The sequence below is a fragment of the Panthera leo genome, chromosome C1 (genome assembly GCF_018350215.1).
Source record: "Panthera leo isolate Ple1 chromosome C1, P.leo_Ple1_pat1.1, whole genome shotgun sequence".
NCBI classification, from domain to species: domain Eukaryota; kingdom Metazoa; phylum Chordata; class Mammalia; order Carnivora; family Felidae; genus Panthera; species Panthera leo.
This window is the reverse complement of record NC_056686.1, coordinates 186,272,792-186,292,803: the sequence shown is the minus strand read 5'-3', so window position 1 is coordinate 186,292,803 and position 20,012 is coordinate 186,272,792. Positions and strand designations below refer to the sequence as shown.

General features: G+C 36.3%; 2 protein-coding genes across 8 annotated transcripts in view; both read left to right on the top strand.

Annotated features, from left to right (window-relative positions):
- TRAK2 (trafficking kinesin protein 2) overlaps nucleotides 1-17,880 on the top strand; it is a 65,349-nt gene extending 47,469 nt beyond the window's left edge. For all 7 annotated transcript variants that reach the window (XM_042949703.1, XM_042949702.1, XM_042949701.1 and 4 more), the window contains 7 exons: nucleotides 1,053-1,190; nucleotides 3,716-3,795; nucleotides 4,337-4,540; nucleotides 6,455-6,753; nucleotides 8,111-8,359; nucleotides 10,249-10,354; nucleotides 13,881-17,880. In XM_042949703.1, coding sequence (XP_042805637.1) covers nucleotides 1,053-1,190; nucleotides 3,716-3,795; nucleotides 4,337-4,540; nucleotides 6,455-6,753; nucleotides 8,111-8,359; nucleotides 10,249-10,354; nucleotides 13,881-14,559 — 1,755 coding nt within the window. In that variant the 3' untranslated portion in view covers nucleotides 14,560-17,880. The remainder of the gene's footprint in view (nucleotides 1-1,052; nucleotides 1,191-3,715; nucleotides 3,796-4,336; nucleotides 4,541-6,454; nucleotides 6,754-8,110; nucleotides 8,360-10,248; nucleotides 10,355-13,880) is intronic.
- Nucleotides 17,881-18,843: 963 nt separating this feature from the next.
- Nucleotides 18,844-20,012, top strand: part of FLACC1 (flagellum associated containing coiled-coil domains 1) — a 52,652-nt gene continuing 51,483 nt past the window's right edge. The window contains exon 1 of the mRNA XM_042949715.1: nucleotides 18,844-18,874. The gene's annotated coding sequence lies outside the window, so the exon portion shown is untranslated. The remainder of the gene's footprint in view (nucleotides 18,875-20,012) is intronic.

The following is a 20,012-nucleotide window of genomic DNA, read 5'->3' as shown; positions in this document are numbered from 1 at the left end:
TCAAATCTTCCTTTATCTTGTGTAATATGGTGGGGAGAAGAATGAAGAGTTTGTTTCATCTTCATGAGTAAGAATGATTAAAGGTAATTACTGGATTTTAAATAGCAAGAGATTAAATTATGAGATCTAAGAAGTAAAGCAATTTAAAAATTCTGTCCCTAAAACTAATAACATGACATCTTTCTTGATTAACAGATGTAAGATTCTGTAGGAATATGTGACCCTTTTACCAGTTTACCTTAACCCAACAGTTTTTAAAATAATTTCTAATAAGTGTTTTTGCAAATATGTCAGAAGAAACACCAAAAATCTTTTGCTTTCAATCCAAATAAAAATTCTATGTATTAGATACAATTTGGTGGTTCCCTGGCATACGTTAAGAATCACCTGGCAGAATGAGTCCTAAATAGAGACTCCCAGGCACCAGCCCCAAAAGTTTCCAATTGAGTAGGTTTAGAATAAGGGTCTAGAATCTACATGATCCAGGCCACACACCACGCTTGAAGAAATACTCTGAAAATCATGTACTCTTTTACCATGCTTATGTATCTAACTATAAAGAAGATTCTGAAATAAGGGAGAAGAAACTACTTGTTTAGGATAATTGACCACCCTGGCATCATATACAATACTTTGTAGGCTTGATCTTGTCATTTACAGACTTCAGAGTGACATTTAAAAATATGCATAGCTAACATTATACTAAACCTAAGTTGACCATAGCTATTATTCTTCCTCTATAAGTTTTTTTAAGGGATTGAAGCATTAAATATTGAACTGACAATAATTATGGTTACTTCAGCTACATTTCAGATTTTTCAGAAATCATATTTATGTATAATTCTGGCCAAGACATCCCTAATTCTGGTGACTTGAAATATATATGTATACACTCTCCTTGCTTAGTTTGTTTTGGAGTCTTTGTATTGAAATTGTTTCATGAGGTTATCTAGCCCTCTGGATAAAATTAATACTTATCCCAATGGGGTTTATTTTCCTGTTGTCATTTTGAGAATGAAATGAAGTACACTAATTACCATCCTTTTTTTCAGCTGCATGAGTTACAAGACAGGAATATGGAGTGTCTGGGAATGTTACATGAGTCCCAAGAGGAAATAAAGGAACTTCGTAGTAGATCTGGCCCTGCTGCTCATCTTTACTTTTCACAGTCATATGGAGCTTTTTCTGGGGTGAGTTTTTCTGGGAAAGATGTTACATATTTAAGGAAACTTCTTAAGATTAGATTGTCCTGAGAGTGATGTGGTTTCTGGTGGTATAAAGTATCTTGAGAAGAGAGAACATGGTTTGTCCTTGTTTCTGGAAGTCATTTATTCATTTAGGCTTTAATTTGTATATTTACATCTACCTTAATACTCTTACTTATGGTAGCCTTTCTTCTAATAGATGACCTTCCGGGTTTATTATAATATATGAGATGAACCCTAAGGAAATTAGGTTTAGGTCTGTGTACCATAGAGCTACTTAAACTTGGGTCATCCTTACCGTAGGCCCACCACATGCCACTTATTCAAATAGTACTCTGAACATCTAAAACCTATTTCAACAGATCTTAAGTCTCTTGGTATATTTCATGCTAGTTAGAGTGTAAGCCCCATGAGGGCAGGATTCATGTTTGTTTAATTCATCAATATATAGTATTATTTGAATTAAAGAGATTAATGAAAACTTGTGAGTTTATGCCAGAATTTATAATATTGGTTCAAAGAATTATTTTAACAGCCTAGTTTGTAAATACTTATAAGCAATTCTGTGAAATATTTTAAAAAACTGAAACTATAAATTATAGTAACTTTTTGAAGAATATGGGAGCAAGACTTTGGTTTTTAACTTTTTATTTTGAAATAATTTTAAACTTAGACTAATATTACAAAAATAGTACAAAAACTCTCATATATCATTCATCTAGATTCCCCAATTTTTAACATTTTACTACATTTGCCATATCATTCTGTTATATTTTTTCTGGACCATTTAACAGTAAGTTACAGAGACACCCTATTAACTCCTAATACTTCAGTGTGTATCTACCATAAACAAGGACACTCCTATATAACTATGCTACAGCCGTCGAAGTCAGAAAACTGTCATTGATATACAATACTATCATCTCATCCATAGAGCCCTAAGTTTAAATTTTACCAGTTGTCCCAACAATATCCTTTGAAGGATATGTTGCATTTGGTTGTTTCAAAAGGCCTGTTTTACATGCCTTTCATTACCTTTGTAGAATGTCCTCAGTTTGGGTTTGTCTAATGTTTCCTCATGATTAGATTCAGGCAATTTATTTTTGGCAGAAATAATGCCATGTTCTTCTCAGTACACTGTAATAGGAGGCTCACGTTGTCTATTTATCCCATTACTGATGATGTTAAATTAACTTTACTAAGTTAAGGTAGTATCTGCCAACTTTTTCTATTCTAAAGTTAATGTTAATTGATAACTAATTAAATTAGTGTTGCTAATTAACTTTACAATGATGAAAATTGGCAGATGCTACCTTAGCCAAGTGATCAAAGTTACTATTTTGTGGGAAGATACTTTAAGACCTATTTAAATACCCTGTTTTTCTCAGCAAACTTTTATCTGCTAATTTTAACACCTAGGGATGGTTCATATCTGACTCAGTTTTTACTAAGACGATTGCCAAATGGTGATTTTCTAATTCCATCATTTTTTCAACATTTATTAATCAACATTTTTTTGTCAGAACCTTTCTGTCTCATTTATTTATTCATTTGTTCATTTAGTTATGTTCGTATGGACTCTTCCTATTTTAGTCAATGGATTACAGTCCATTATTACTAATTTTTATTTTGATACTTAAATTGTCACAGATATGGCCAGCGTGATCTCCTTTAAGTTCATCTTGCCCTTTTCCTGTCCCAGTCCTGGAGTCAACCATTTCTCCAAGGAGGTCTGGTTAGTTTTAATGAGGAATGATATTTAGAATTCAAGATCTGGGTCCTGTGTGTCCATTGCCACTAGAGTATCATTACTTCTAGTCCCTCTCAGCAGATAGAGCTAGAAAATATATGTATGTTCATGCATACACCCACTGAAACACATCCATATCTATGTTCCAATCCATATTTATGTTCATCTGTCTACATGTATTTAAAAACATGAGTTCACACCAGTATCTCCAATTCTAGCCATTGTCAGCCCAGCCTCACCGAGCATGGCACTCATGCTAGTTGAATCCTCATTTCTGACCAGGGAAAAGGAAAACTTGCTTATTTTTCCTTAATGATTTTTCTACATTATAAAAGCCATACATGTTTATTATAGAAAAGTTAGAGATTACAGAAAAGCAAAAAGAAATTGTGAAATACTGTCGAATCCTGACTTCCAGAGAATTATTATTGGCATCTCGGTTTATAGCCGTTCAGATCTTTTGGTTTTTTGTGTCTACATAGGTAATATATTTTGTTTATCATATTGGTTTTTCCCACTGCTCGCCTGTAAAAAGATATCATGAAAAAGAAGTTGGTTCTTGTTTAAAAGTTACATTTCCAAAGTGCCTCTCTTTTTTTTTTTTGCATTTTGGCCTGTGCCTATTTTCTTGTGTTTTCTTTTATTGTAACACCAAAAGTATTGGACCCTGGAGACTCTGTTAATTCATGTAAGGATAACCCATTTCTCCTAACCGTCTTCTTACATAATCAGTATAGGAATCTCACACTCTTTTTCTTAGGAATCCCTGGCAGCTGAGATTGAGGGGACCATGCGTAAAAAGTTGAGTTTGGATGAGGAATCTTCTCTCTTCAAACAAAAGTAAGTACAATCACATGTATTGTTACCCAGGCACTGGGATGGAATTAAAAAGAAGCCACAATCCAAAGTGATAGGTATTTTGAGAATTCAGTTGTAAATCTGCTTAGTATTCAGTTTTTTTCTCATAGTGCTGACATTTGGGTTTTTTTTACATATTTTTTAAATGTTTATTTATTAGAGAGAGAGCAGGCAAGCAGGGGAGAGGCAGAGAGAGAGAGAGAGAGAGGGAGAGAGAATCCCAAGCAGGCTTTGTACTGCCAGTGCAGAGTCCGATGTGGGGCTCAATCTCACGAACATGAGATCATGACCTGAGCTGAAATGAAGAGTCAGACATTTAACCAATTGAGCCCCAAGGCTCAATAGTGCTCACATTTGTGAGAGTGTTCTCTTGTTCTGAAGCTTATTTTCCAATAATTTCTCTTAAAATTTAGAGGCTAGTCGGGGTAGTTTTATTTTCAATGAATTGTACACACGTGTCTCTTTTCTAAAGCACTCCAGTGGTAGACAGTGGCAATAATGAATACTACTTCTTTTTTGACAGAGCCCAACAGAAACGGGTATTTGATACTGTCAAGGTTGCCAATGACACACGGGGCCGCTCTATCCCATTCCCAGCTCTGCTGCCCATTCCAGGGTCCAACCGTTCAAGTGTCATCATGACAGCAAAACCTTTTGAGTCTGGTTTGCAACAAACAGAGGACAAAACCCTCCTGAACCAGGGGGGCAACTCAGAAGAGGTTTCAGAGTAAGAAATATAGATCATGGCAGTTATCGTGTATTTCTTATGGCATTGACATACCAGATGCCCATACTTATATTCCAGCATTGTTCTGTGCTATTCCAAGGAATTTCTGGAACTGTCAGTTTTCATTCAGTAATGATGCCCAATAGCATTATTTGTAAGACAGATCATTGACTTCCTAAAAGTTTTTGGAGTAAAAAGGCTACATTTAATTAAGTATATTCAAAACAGAAGTTGCATTGAAGTGTAAAATTCTTTACTACTTTCTTCTTCAGTGTGGCAAAGTTTGAATCTAAATCTTCATGTTCTAAGTCAGATTTTTTTGAATCTGTTTGGTCATTGGCAGTTTATGCATAGCATCAGTGACACTTTCTCATAACCCATGCTCATAATCTCAACTGCTTTGGTGCCTTTAGGATAAACAATAAACTTGAATACCTATTGAGGAAAAGTAGGTTGCTCTTAACTTCCTATTTGTTTAAGCTTAGACTTTTTCCAGCTTTCATTAATTCATCTTATTGAATTATAAATAACTAGAAATTAAACAGCATTACTGGAAAGTCACCTGAAGGCTTTCGAAAGATAGGTTTTTTGTACCTGAGAGAAATCTTCCTAATGCAGAAATCTATCCTAGGACATACCAAATACCCAACAAGTATTAGCTGCTCTCAGTAGTAGTAGTGGTGGTGGTGGTAGTGGTGGTGTTTTTACCATTATTGAATCCTCATTGTGGACTAGGAGCTAAATCTTATTTAATACTGTCAACAACCCTGTAGTGTAGGTACTATACCTTTTTAATTTACAGTTGAGGGAAGTGAGGCTCAACTCACTATGTAGGTTGCCCAGGGTCACTCCACATGAAGGTATTGGTCACATCACACTGTTGTAGGGTCACATTTCTGTAAACTACAGATTTGGTCCATGGATACACTTTGGTTCAAAAATAAAAATATTTGTGTTTCAAAAGAAGGAAATAAAGAAAGATTTCTCATCCTGGGTTTTCTATTGTATTTCAGTTTGTACCTACAGTAGCTTTGTATGTCAATACTGTGTCGTTGATCATAGTTATCTTAGGAAGAGATCAACAATCAGATCTCTGTGAATTCACATAGAGTAGCCAGGAGCAACTACAGTTTGGCTTGCTACTCTTTCTTTTGATATCAATTGTTAGATACCTCCGATTTCAAAAATATGGAAAAGGAACAAATGTGTTTACAGAACTATGAAAATATAGTATTTACAAATCTTGGGGGTTTTTTAAATGTTCTACAATATTCGTGGAGGATTACATGGCCTAAAGCAAATTTTTTCACATTTTATATTTTGAAATTGTTTGTTTTGCAGTTAATGGCATGTCATAGTTTAATGGGTTGCATTTTTTCTTTCTTAGTAGTACATAAAATAATGATACCTCTTGCAATCAATGGTTTTATAGATTCAATGGAATATGATAATGTTTATTTTTCTGGCTACCTGAACTGAATTTACATAGTCATATCCGTAGTTTTATAAGTTAAGTGACTATACTTATGGTGAGCATTGAGTAATGTTTATAGTTCTCAAATCAATATATTATACACCTGAAACTACTGTAACATTGTATGTTAATTGTACTCCAAAAAAATTTTAAGTGAAATAGAAAAATTAGTAAACACCACATAATAACCAGTATGTTTTTATTTATCTGAAGTTGCTTGAAATGATCCATAAAAAATGACATGTAGTATTAGTGATTTTGGTTTATTGTTATTATTTCTGTATTATTGACACCTAAGAAAAAACACTTTGATATCTAAGAAAAAAACGCTTTGAATTTAATCAGTTTCTTAAACATTCACTATTGTAGAAAAGAGAAGTCTAGGTTGTGCTTCTCAACCTTACCCTTACAGATCTAGTCAGTGAATGATTTTCCCACAGGAACATTCAGAAGCTGGGTCAACCAGGACCCTCTGAAGATAGTGATTTGGCTACAGCACTGCATCGCCTTAGTCTGCGGCGACAGAACTACTTAAGTGAGAAGCAGTTCTTTGCTGAAGAATGGGAACGGAAGATCCAGGTTCTGGCTGACCAGAAAGAAGGGGTTAGTGGCTGTGGCACCCCCACAGAGAGCCTTGCCTCTCTGTACACCGACCAGTCAGAGATCACAGACCTCAGCAGTGCCAGTTGCCTTCGAGGTTTTATGCCTGAGAAATTACAAATTGTCAAGCCACTTGAAGGTAATAAATCAATAAGGGCCATTTGTAAGCTCTGTTGGTTATTGGCCTTTCCTTTTCCTGGAATTAAACTTTGTATTGTAATTATAAGAGGACTATGTACAGGAGATACTTTTATTATCCCTAAACCTCATTTGTGTGACAGTGTATTATAGTACTTTGTGGAAAAAGTGTGTGCAGAGATCTGCATTCTCCCATCATCAGCCATCAGTATTTTTTTAATATAAATGTGATGGAGAAAGAGCAGTCTTTTCTTTTGTCCTTAGCTAAGAAATATCATTGACGGCAGTTTTCATGGTAAAACAAATGGGATATAATAAATAAATGAAAATAATATAGGTGTAATACTTTATCTCTACCTTTCTATTCAAAAAAAGAGTTCCTTACCCAGGAAGTGTCATTTACTTAGAGATGTGTGTGTCTGGGTTGGATGGTTTTGTTTTTCCAGTTTTTGCTAATTTCTTTTCAGTTTTTGTTCTCTCCTAAAATAGAATTTGAATTCAAAGTAAATTTGTTTTATGGAATATTGATTACCTTCAAATGATTCTGTTATTATCATAAAAGAGTCTGCATTAGACAAAATTTTGAGTTGGTAATCTGTAAGGAACCCTCAAACTCAAAGGTTCTATAAGTTAGTTTTATTCATTAATGATCAGTTCAGGTATTTGTCAGAGTTGCCCCCTTAGGATGAAATGTCTGTAGTGACATAATTAGACATTGCATCTCGTGCAGGTGCTTGGGGTGGTCATTTGCCAGAGTTCATAGATAAGAACCATAGGGATATATCTTCCTTTTAGCATCTCCTTCACTTTCCTACTCTGCCTGAGGAGCCTGGGGAAAGGAGAGTTATGAGCAGGATGGGGAAGAATACAAAAAATAAAACAAAACACTGAAATTCAGGTGTCTTTTAATTAGGAGCCTGGCTTTTGACTTCAAAGTTCATAAGCGTAGTTTCAAGCCAAGAAAGTATTGATTTTTGTTCACCTGGGAAAATACAGCCCCACCTCTGAGGTGCATATCTTATTTCTCATCACTACCTCAGCATCCTAGTTCCTATCAAGGGTGCTGCCTTGACTTTTTCACCCCTGCTTTAGGTGTCCTTTTTAAAGTTAACTTTTGAAATTGAAAGATTATTGTTCATACCTTTAGCATCTTGTCAGTCTTCCACAGAGAACTTCATACAAATTTTACCAAAACATTAAGACTGAATAAGTAGTTTTATTGTTAGCCTTAATATTTCACACATTATAATTTTAGCTTCTGTGTCAAGATTGAATACTTGTTGGGAAATTTAAAACATGCCTTGTTGTTTTGTTTGTTTGTTTGTTTGTTTGTTTGTTTGTTGGTCTTGCACGTTCAGGATCACAAACTTTGCACCACTGGCAGCAGCTTGCTCAACCAAATTTAGGAACCATTCTTGACCCACGACCAGGTGTCATCACTAAAGGCTTTACCCAGTTGCCCAAGGATGCCATCTATCACCTCTCAGATTTAGAAGAGGATGAAGAGGAAGGTATCACTTTTCAAGTGGAACAGAACCCTTCAATATCCAAGCCAGTAACAGGAATCTTCCTTCCACCCATTACTTCAGCTAGTGGTCCAGTTACAGGTAAGAATAGTGCTTGGTGAATGTAGTGCAATAATTTTGCATTCTGAATTAACAGTATGGTCACGTGACTACCTTGATTTAAATCTAACTGGAATGTACTCAGTCTTTAACATAAGAAAATAAAAATCTATAGCAATAGTGGCCCTTCTCATTCTACTTCTTAACCAGCCTGCATAAGTAGATTGGGTAGAGAGAAAGATCAATTCAGTCAGTGGTTCATAAACCTTTTGAGCTCAGGATCTCTTTACATCCTTAAAAAAAATTGAGAATTCCAGAGAGTTTGTCTTTGTGAGTTGTATCTATTGATATTTACCATGTTAGAAATCAAAACTGAGAAATTATAAAAATATTTATTAACTCATTTAAAAATAATAATTACATGCTAACACAAATAGTATGTTTTATGAAAAATAGCTGTTTCCTTTACATAGTGAGAAGGTTTTGTTTTACAATTTTGTAAGCCTCTAATTTATGGCTTGAAAGAAGATATCTGGATTTTCATACAGCTTCTACATTCAGTCTATTATAGTATGTTGCTTTGCTTGAAGAATATAAAGAAAATGCAGGCTCACACAGAGGTGTAGGTATGAAAGGAAAGAGTATTTTAATAACCCCTTCAGGTATTTGTGAATATTTTTTTGATATTACACCAAAACTTGATAAGTAGCAGTTTCTTTGTAGCAATATGGAATCCAAAAACCTATCATACTTTGTTACATTAAAGTCTGTTGGTCTATCCTACACTTTGAATGCATCTTTTATCCATGCATGATTTTATAACTTCATGCACTAGTCATTTGGAAAATATTGGTTCTCTGAGTTATGCACACCTCTAAATGTTAACCTATTTCATTATATAATATATTAAAATTACATTACTATCACCACCTATGTCATCAGATAAGTCTTTTACTATTATGAAGCTTTAAAGCTCCCAGGGGTGGATATAAATTCTGCAAAACTTGAATTTTCACTTGAAAGTGCAAGTGACAGCAAATCCTATAAGCCATTTTTATTTATTGAAGAGACAGGCTCGCTACCTTCATTTCCAAGAAAATTTCTGCCAGATAGCCAAGTCTGAATAACTAGTTTGTTAGTTGTTCTTTCAGTTAAAAATGGTGTTCCATGAGAAAATTTCAACTCAATTGCCCATGTGCTTTTTCCTCTAGATGACCATTGTATCTTGGTATGCAGCAGAGTGCTTAATACTAACTTCCCATTTAATCACACAGAATTTAAGATACAAGGGTCAAGATTTAATAAGTAGTTTTTACTGCTTCATCAAAGACGTTCTTGTGTGAATCTGGCTGCTTTTTTTTTTTTTTTTTTTTTTTTTTTTGCTATGGTGGGTGAACAACAGTGAAAAATATTCACATAGCTTGGTGCCATTGCCTTGATTTGTGCTAAGGTGCCAGCACATTTGCTCACCATTGCTTTTGTACCAACCATGCAAATGCCAACCCAGTCAAAAAGGCAAATAGCATCTTAGGGTTGCTATGAAAGTAGTTTTGACCTGTGGATTCCCGTAAGGATCTGCAAACCACACTTTGAGAACTGCTGGAGTAGTTTGACTAGAAAGATTGAACTGACTACATCTTGTTTGGGATGTTGGGGGCGGGGGAGTTAATGTACTTTTTCAGAATGTGTTTTTTTCTTATTTCCAAGCTATTTTTAATCCCTTTAAATTACAGTTTTAAAGTATTGAAGGATTCAACTATGTACTAGCCAGGTGATACTAATACAATATTTATGTATATTTCATTTCCAAATTTAGTGGTTTTTGTACAAAATACCCTTGATTAATGCTATATTATTAATAGTGATGAACGTCTTACATTATTAACCTAGTCTTTCAATTTTGTTTGATTCCACAAAAATCTCTACTTCAGTTGCAACTTCAAACCCAGGAAAGTGTCTGTCATGCACAAACTCGACATTCACCTTCACTACCTGTAGGATATTGCATCCTTCTGATATCACTCAGGTTACCCCCAGGTAAGGGGTCAGGGCAATTTGGGGCCTAAAATTTCTTTCCTTTTGAAAACTTTGTTTTCATGAATTTACCTTTAAAATTACTTTCATGTAAATCCCAGATTTTTAATTAATGTTCTATGATCATTTGTCTTTAGGATATTTTCACATTGTATCTTCTCCTTTGATCATTGTAACTCTTCAAAGTGGCAGGGCAAGTGAGTATGTATTGTGTAAGTGAAAAACTGAGACAGAGAAAGTCTAGGTAACTGGTCCAAGTCGGAGAGGTAGCAAATGACCCAACTGCAGCCCAGAGTAAGCCAAGCTCTAAGATTTGAGGGACTAGTCCTCAGCACAAGACTCGCCTCACTTCTGACACCACTTGCAAGTTCACAGGGTTCCCAGAACCATTCTCGGGTTTCATAATTTGCTAGAAGGACTCACAGAACTTTCTGAAAACATGATGTCCATGGCTGCTATTTATTACTGGGAATGGATATAGGTTAAAATTAGCCAAAAGAAGAGATATAATAGGTCAGAGTCTGGGAGGGTTCCACATGAAAAGTTTCCCTTGTCCTTAGGATTTATTACTTTCTAGCATCGATGTGTGATAGTACATGCAGAATATTGCCAACTAGGGAAGCTTACCCAAGCCTCAGTGTCCAAATTTTTTATTGAGGCTTTAGTGCATAGTCTATTGGTTGATTGATTGATTACCCATTGATTGATTACCCATTGAGCTCACTTCCAGATCCAGTGACCTAAAGTCCCCACCTTAAACCACATGGTTGTTCTCTCTGGCATGGCTAGTCCCCTCCCTGAAACTATTGGGTGTGGCCAGGCTCACCCCAAGATCTAGTGTGGCCAGCTTTCATCCTGAGCAAAGACACTTCTATCAGACATGGCATAGATTACTTTCCAGAAGCTTGAGGACAAAAGCCAGAACCCTTTGGGCAAGGCCAAATTATTTACTACATAGGCTAGAACATGAATATTCTAACACATAATTGAGGGATCTTATTCAGCCATATTGCTGCTATTTCTGGCCCACCAATTCCCAAAAGAATTGAAGGTACTTTTCAAAGGTATAGAGAACATTGCAGGGATAATGTTAACTAGAAGTAGAGGAGAAAAATGAAGCAAAGAGGAATCAAAGGTAAGGATATAAAATGGATAGAATAAAATTAGTATACAAGTTGTAACATAAAGTCTTATATACTTGCTAGTGTGAACCATGTATCTGAGTCTTAACTTTCTAGCTGCCATTGTAGAGGGAAATAAGATTATGATTTACAAGGTATGTAAGAGCAAATCAATTATTTCGCAAAGCATTTGGCTTTCATCCAATAAAAATCTCAGTATAAGTCTGTAATGAACAGGCTTATGTGCAATTTTTCTACTTTGTTCTTATAGTCAACAAGATAACAAGTTTATAGAATTGGTTCCTGGGAAGACTCTCAATACAAGTTGATACCATCATATGAAGTATACAGTTTGGGAAAGGACTGGCAGTTCTACAGTAAAGTAGGGACAGGGAGGTGGGAAACTAGGAATAGTCTGTAGATGGCATCGGATTAGAGATTCTTAGTTGGACTTGTTTAATCAAGAAGCCAAATATGTTTTTAGTTTATTTCTTTTATAGTAGTTGGTACTTTAGAAAGTTCAGTAATAAATTATGAATTTTAATAATTTTGTTCATAATCATTAGAATTTTGTTATCTTGATATACTGAGTATTTTATGTTAAGTGAAAGTTTGTCTATTAAATACTGGTAACATTTGCTTAAGGGAGGAAAATTGTCTACAGAAGTCACTTCTCCATTCTATCACCATTTCCTCGAGTACATGATTTCTTAGTTTTTTTCTTCCTTTCTAACAAAATATAAAATAAGAAAGTTTCTAATAGTTGTTAAAGCTTTTAATTATTTTTATTTTCCAAGAAACGTATGTTCTAAGTCAAGGTTAAGAAGTATTTGTTCCATGGGTATCCTTATACTACTTTTGTTTGGAATTAACATTCTTGAAAATGGACATTTAAAAAAATATTTTTTTAAAGTTTATTTATTTTTGAGAGAGAGAGCCAGAGCATGAGCAGGGGAGGGGCAGAGAGGGAGGGGGACACAGAATCTGAAGCAGGCCCCAGGCTCCGAGCTGTTAGCACAAAACCCAACACGGGCTAGAACTCATGAACCGTGAGATCATGACTTGAGCTGAAGTCGGACGCTTAACCGACTAAGCCACCCAGGTGCCCCAAAAATGGAAGTTTAATCATTTCAACTTTTATTAGTTCTTAGTAATATAAAATTGAAAGATTAAAAGGAAATAAATTTCTCTTTAGAAGAGCATCTTAGGTTTAATATAAAAGATTATATTTTCTAAAAGGTTGGAGAATTATTTACTTATGGATTGTTGTCTCTGGTGTCTTTCACTTTATAGAATGTATATAGTAGTAAAAATTTCTGAAGTTTACTTCCTTTAATATTTTAAAGTTTTTTTGCTTTCAATTTTATTTTATTTTATTTTCAGCTTCACAGGTGAATTCTATGAATTATTTTTTTAAATATAATTTATTGTCAATTAGCTAACACACACATGAAAAGATGCTCATCAGGGAAATACAAATCAAAACCACATTGAGATACCACCTCACATTGGTTAGAGTGGCTAAAATTAACAACTCAGGAAACAACAGATGCTGGTGAGGATGTGGAGAAACAGGAACCCTCTTGCACTGCTGGTGGGAATGCAAAATGGTGCAGCCACTCTGGAAAACAGTGTGGAGGTTCCTCAAAAAATTAAAAATAGAATCACCCTACGACCCAGCAATAGCACAACTAGGAATTTATCCAAAGGATACAGGAGTGCTGATTCATAAGGGCACATGTACCCCAATGTTTATAACAGTGCTTTCAACAATAGGCAAATTATGGAAAGAGCCCAAATGTTCATCAACCAATGAATGACTAATATTTTAATTTCTTTTATTTCTTTTTTTTAAACTTTTTTTTAATGTTTATTTATTTGAGAGAGAGAGTGAGTAGGGGAGGAGCAGAGAGAGAGGGTGACACAGAATCCGAAGCAGGCTCCAGGCTCTGAGCTGTCAGCACAGAGCCTGACGCAGGGCTCAGACCCACGAACCGTGAGATCATGACCTGAGCCAAGTTAGACACTTAACTGACTGAGCCACCCAGGTGCCCCTAATTTCTTTTATTTCTATCATAAAATTTAGTCATATTCCCAAAAATATATATTTTGAGTTAAAATTTAAGAATAAAGTTAGAGTACAGTAAACTTTTTCATAACCTATGAAAAGAAGTATGTTTCATTGTTACAAATTACAACTAATTAACCAGTCATTGAAGTAACATCAAAAGTCTTACTCTTCAGATCTTTCCACAGAGTTTAGTTATTGATACATTGCCTGTGCCTCTATATTTACTGTGGATAACTAATGTGATTACTTTAAATACTGTTTAGAAATTACTTTTATTTTTAAACCTCTCTTTTCTTTCTCTCTCTTTCTTTCTTTCTTTTTTTTTTTCTTTTCAAAGTTCTGGGTTCCCTTCATTATCCTGTGGAAGTGCTGGTAGCAGTTCATCAAACACAGCGGTGAATTCTCCTGCTATGTCCTATAGACTCAGCATTGGTGAATCTATTACCAACAGACGAGATTCTACTATAACATTCAGCAGCACCATGAGCTTGGCCAAACTTCTACAGGAACGAGGCATTTCTGCTAAAGTGTATCACAGCCCAATTTCAGAGAACGCCCTCTTCCAGCCTGTCCCTAAATCCCTGGCTATTCCTTCCACACCACCAAATTCACCATCTCACTCACCCTGCCCTTCTCCTTTACCCTTTGAGCCTCGAGTGCATCTCTCTGAAAATTTTTTGGCCTCCCGACCAGCTGAAACATTCCTCCAGGAGATGTATGGTTTGAGACCTTCCCGGAACCCTCCTGATGTTGGTCAGTTGAAGATGAACTTAGTGGACAGGCTAAAGAGACTGGGGATAGCCAGAGTAATCAAAACCCCTAATGCACAGGAAAACGGAAGAAGCCAAGAGGCAGAAATTGGTCTTCAAAGACCAGACTCTGCTATTTATTTAAATTCAGGTAGCAATTTATTGAGTGGACTGAGGAGGAATCAGAGTCTTCCAGTCATGATGGGTAGCTTTGGCACGCCTGTATGCACATCCTCGCCAAAAATGGATGTCCTGAAGGAAGACTGAAGTTCAGCAATTAACTGATCTCTTAAACAAATTAGCACATGAAGGATAGATTTGCACTGATACATGTAGTCTGGTCTGACTGAGAGACAAGGAATGTTGCAGATGGATTGTGAATGTGGAAAGGGGAAGTGGAAGAATGGAAACAAAATTGAGATGAGCCCCTAATGAATGAGGTCTAATAAATTGCAAGTATAGATGAATGAGTCATGAGTGTTTGGAGGCAGAAAAGGAAGAAAGGTTTAATATACTCCTTCAGTTGAATGTTCCTATCTTGAAAATAAAAAGTGACTAGACAATAAATTCAGTAATACCGAAATATGCCAGAGATACTAAACTTGCTAGAACATTTATTCCTAGTAAACAAAAGCAGGAAGAACCCAGGTTAGGAGATGGGAAGAAAAAGGGAGCAGCCTTGACCATTGCCTATAAAAAGCTGTACTGCAGGGTTGTTGAGGTAAGCCCTGTCTGTTACTGAGACAAGGAAGATGCTTTTATGTTTTACCCTGTTAATGTCTGGATAAATTACATATCCATCAAATGGTATGTACACAGCATTAGCAAGCAAGGAATTTTATCTTTTTCATAAAATCAGAATAGTGGAGACTCTCTTTTTGCTTTCCGTTTTCAAGCTTTGAGCCACTGGGAGCCCAAACCACCCAAATTCCTTTTGTATTTGTGATTAATAAAAATTCATTTTTAAATTTGTATTTTTATACAACACCTCCCAAAAAACAACATGAATTGGGGGATAAGGATGTCCTTTAAGAAGGAAAATATGGGTAAGTTGGAACCAAGGAAACTTGTTTTCAAAATATTTTATTTAGATAAGTACAGTGGCCAAGAAATATGAACATAATTACATGGCTTTCAAATTTCCTTGGAGACTGGAAGGGGTTAAACCAGAAGTGCAATCAATAGGAATTAGGGAATGTTGTGTATTTATGTCTGTACGTTTTTTTGTAAGTAAAGTTAGTTGCAACTAAACTTTTTCCAAAGTGCTATGCATATTTTTCATTAAAGATGACATGTATTTGCACAAAATTTCTCAGGCATATTAAATTATTATAAGCTGAAGTAAAACCCAGGTGCTTGCTTTGAGATTGTGGTTTTTTTTAATTGTAAAATTAAAATACATCGTCTTTTTCTTGGTATCTGTAGAATTAGAGAATGAACTTTTTAATGGGGAAGTCAAAGTTTTTGCTTTTTTCTGGGAATCTTTTTTTTTTTTTTTTTTTTTTGGTACAGATTCTATGAAATGGCAAAGTGAAACTCGGGAATTCGGTTTCAGCATTCATCAGTGTGACACAAGGCTGTGAATTGGGAAGAAACAGATCTGTTTTACAAACTGTCGCTAATCAAGGCCTATTCCTCATCATGACATGGCTTTCTCTAGGCAGTACAGTTCAGAAAAAAAAAAACAAAAAAACATTATATGAAAGGCATGATAGAGAAGAGATGAGGGTGGAGGCTAATTATTTTGTTATTAAAAATGGGAGGCATATTACGTGATCTTTTTGGTGGTTAATTTGCAAATGCTTTGCTCCTTACTTCTGACTTAACCGGAAGGCAGTTTTGTGAAGCATTCTTGATGAGAGTCTTGCTCTGATTCCCATCGATACACCTATTCTCATGCCTGCAGAGGATCCTTCCTTTCTCCTCTTGTGGTGCCTCTCCTACATAAAGAGCTGTGTGTTCAAAAGGGTAGAAAAACCCACATGTGTGCATGGTAAGAATGTGTGAGTTTACCATACTTTTTAGAAGCTTAATAAAACTTTTCTAAATTTCTTAAAAACAGAAAGTGAAAGTGCCCTCTCCACCTTCTCTCCGCTTTTGTCAGTCATGCTGAGATCAGCAGACCTTACATTAACATGTTCAGAAAGGATTCTAGCAGGTCTCCCATAAGTGAACATAAGTGTCCCTGAATGTGGTAGGCATTAACCAGAAGAATTCCATGTTTAAAGATGTTTAAATTTCCAGAATATTCCAATTCACTTCTAAAAAATAGTATTTGAGTTCTACTTCATAAAATAACTCTGGGGTCCTTATTTTAGCAAAGTCTTAAAGCTTTTTATTTATTCTCTAAGAAAATAATCTTGCTGTTGCCAGTTTCCAAGAAACATCGGGAAATGGGTAAATGTACAGCCAGAGAGTAGTACAAAGTTATGAAATTATCAGATTTATGTATACTATATAAGTAGCTGTAAACTAAGCTAGATTTTGGAGTGTTCTGTATAATTAGTATACTTTTTTAATAACTGATGCTAAAATGATCATTTTGGAGGCAGGGTGAGGGCATATTCACAGCCAAATAAGCACATCTAATTGAAGTTTCAGTTTTTGAAAACTAGATTGATGTTACTGTTTCACCAGAAACATAATGATTTGTATACTGGCGCATGCTTGTCTCTAAAAATGAATGTTTTGAAATTGGGTTTTACTGTTTTTAAAGATTCCATCTAAAATCATTTTTGGTACAGCCTGAGAATCTCTATTCTAACAAAAGTGTGCAAATTATAGGAAGAAGACCTGGAGCCTTGTAGTAAGTTTCTCCTCACTTTATCTGTTACACTTGAGTACTGTTCACATTTTAGTTTTTCTGTATCAACTGTGTATGTACTTTTATGCCAATATAAGAAACTCCAATCTTTTTTTTCTCCTTTAGGAAGATTCTCAGTGATTATACCTCAGGTATTTCTAAGTATCCTACTCTCTATAGGAGGGATACCTTCGTGGGCTCAGAATGAAAAGTTTCCCTGAATTATGATGATCTCAAATCTTACGTAATAGCCTTAGGCGTTGGTCTTAGGGAGAACTTCATGACCATCGTTAAAGTAGCTGTTGGTTTTTTTTTTAAGTTTTATACTCTGTGTTCTTGATTTGACACGAATGAACAGACTTTGGCAAAGGGAGGAAATAAGAGGCAGCTCACAACAAGAGCCTATTCTCTATAAAAGGTGTATTTTGTACAGTATTCATTCAAAGTCTGCTATTTTTTTTTTTTTTTGACCGTTCTGATACTTGGTTACTAATATTGACTTTTGATATCTGGAACTAGAGCTCTCAAGTGGTTAATGGCCCACCCCTTTGATGTCAGATGCCCACAGGCCTGCAGTCCCAAGTGCAACACCACAGTGTCTACAGCTGAGTGGTTGCATTGTGGAGCATAGCTGCCCAGGAGTGGTGTTGGAAGTGCCCTCTGGGGCAGCCAGGGAAATTCTATTGTTTGATATCTAGGGCTTGACTTTGTCAAACAGCTCTTTGTGCACCTACCTTTGCTTTGTCAAATGTAAATCAGATAATAAACATGAATATCTTCTTAAATTTTTGTCTTTCGGTGTTTTTGTCCCAGTGCTCTTCACAGATTATCCTGCATTGAGGCTTTCCTTTCCATTATGTTGGTTTTGGTACAGAAGACAACCTCTGTTTGCCAAAGCAATACAAGACAAACCAATTATAAGTCATATGTAGTAAACAGGTCTTATTTTCTGAGATATGTTTAAAAAGAATAAAGGGAGTGTTATATATGCCATATTGTTTCCTTAGCAAAGTAACAGCAACAAAACATCATTGCAGATCTTTAATTTGAAAAAGACCAAAGCAATTCTTTTCCTATAGTCCACAATTTACTGTTGATACTCTTAGCTATTTAGAAACTGTTTCCAGCAGACAGTCTCTCCTTTGCTGTCCTGCCTGCGCTCCCTTGTGATGTATTCAGTTAACTTCTTTCTCTTTTGTTCTGCCTTGGGTGAATGCTTTCACTGCCCATGCCACTGGCCCCACCCAATTGTAGCACCCCATATTTGGTGAGCCTCTGCTGGCCCAGGACTCTTAGTGGATTCCTTAGGAATCCTCGGGACTTTCCCTCCTCAGTGGACCAATTCTAGTACCCCTTGGGAAACTGACAACCTCTGGCAGAGGTTACTCCTCAGTGAGGATCAGAAGACCCACGGGGAGCCCACTGGACTGTCCTTGCCCAAAAGAGTGATGGATTTTCCCTCTTGTCCTTCATAAGGACCCTTCCCTCCCTCTCCTTTCTCTTTTTAGCCCTTTGGTCGTCTAACCCTAGTACTCCTCAGACAACTGAAGATCTCTGGCCAGGGCAACTCCCCGGTATGGTCTAAAGGTGTGAGGATGAACAAGTCAGACTGCTGGTGCCTGTGAGGGCATGGACCCCTTTCTTCTCCCCCAACTCTGTCTCTTCTTAGGTCTCTATTCCCAACTTGCTTATTTTGGAATTCCCCCCTCCCTTTTTTGTTCCCACAGATCCAGCTGCCATCTTGATCTATAGCAAAACATACTCCTGTGCATCTGAATGGTGAGTCCTTCCCTCTCCTTTTTTCTGACCCTGACTGGCCACCTCATGTCCAGCTTTCTCTGTTACAGGGACACCCCAGCAGGGATTGCTGTTGCCACTTGCTGCAACCCTCTCCTTGGTGGAACACCCCAGTAGAGTCGGTTGCCCCATTTAAGGTCCAGTCCTTTTTCAGTTCATTGGGATGCCCTAACTGAAATCGTGACCACGAATTGGAGCTCCATTCCCTGTGGTGGAGCACCCCTTTGGGAATCAACAGTCAGTCTTTTTGACTGTGAGACAAACCCCCCTCTATCCCTTTGGACTCACCCTTGGGCTATATTCTTAAGAACTGGAATAAATTTGACACCCAAATCCTGAGAAAAATGTCTCATCTTTTTTAATGTAATATTTCCTGGCCTTAATAAAAACTCCCAGATCAAAAGGTATGACCTGTTCATGGCATCCTTTCATATAATACTACTTTCCAGCTTGACCTCTTTTGCTGGAATTCCTCCAAATGGCCAAAAGTCCCATGTATTCAAGACTTCATGGCATTGTCCCCAAATCCCAATCTCTTCAATAACTGTAGAATGTGTCTTGCTTGGTTTCATGGCCATCTGACCCTGTGGAAGGCTATCAAACCTGAAACTTTGAGGTATGCTAAGTTAAATGATAAGTTGAATTGAATTCATTGGATATCTAAGTCTTTTCCAAATAAGGTAAAATACTAAAGCAATGGTTATTAAATTTAGGTTTATCTGCTTTTGATTTCTTCTTACAGAGAAACTAAAGATATTTGGGTCTGTTGGAAAACATGTTTTGTTTCTTACTGAAAGTTCTATGGGGGCACCTGAGTGACTCAGTTGGTTAAGCATCCAACTCTTCAGCTCAGATCATGATCTCAAGGTTCATGAGTTTGAGCCCCACATTGGGCTCTGCACTGGTGGCATGGAACCTGCTTAGGATTCATTCATTCTCTCTCTCTCTCTCTCTCTCTCTCTCTCTCTCTGACTCCTCCCCCATGCTTGCTCTCCATCTCTCTCTCTCAAAATAAATAAAAATAAACTTTTAAAAAAAGAAAGATTGTACTATGAAAAATGCATGTTCCTAAAAATCATGAAATATATTTATAAATTTGCCAGTCTAAAGAATTCTAATG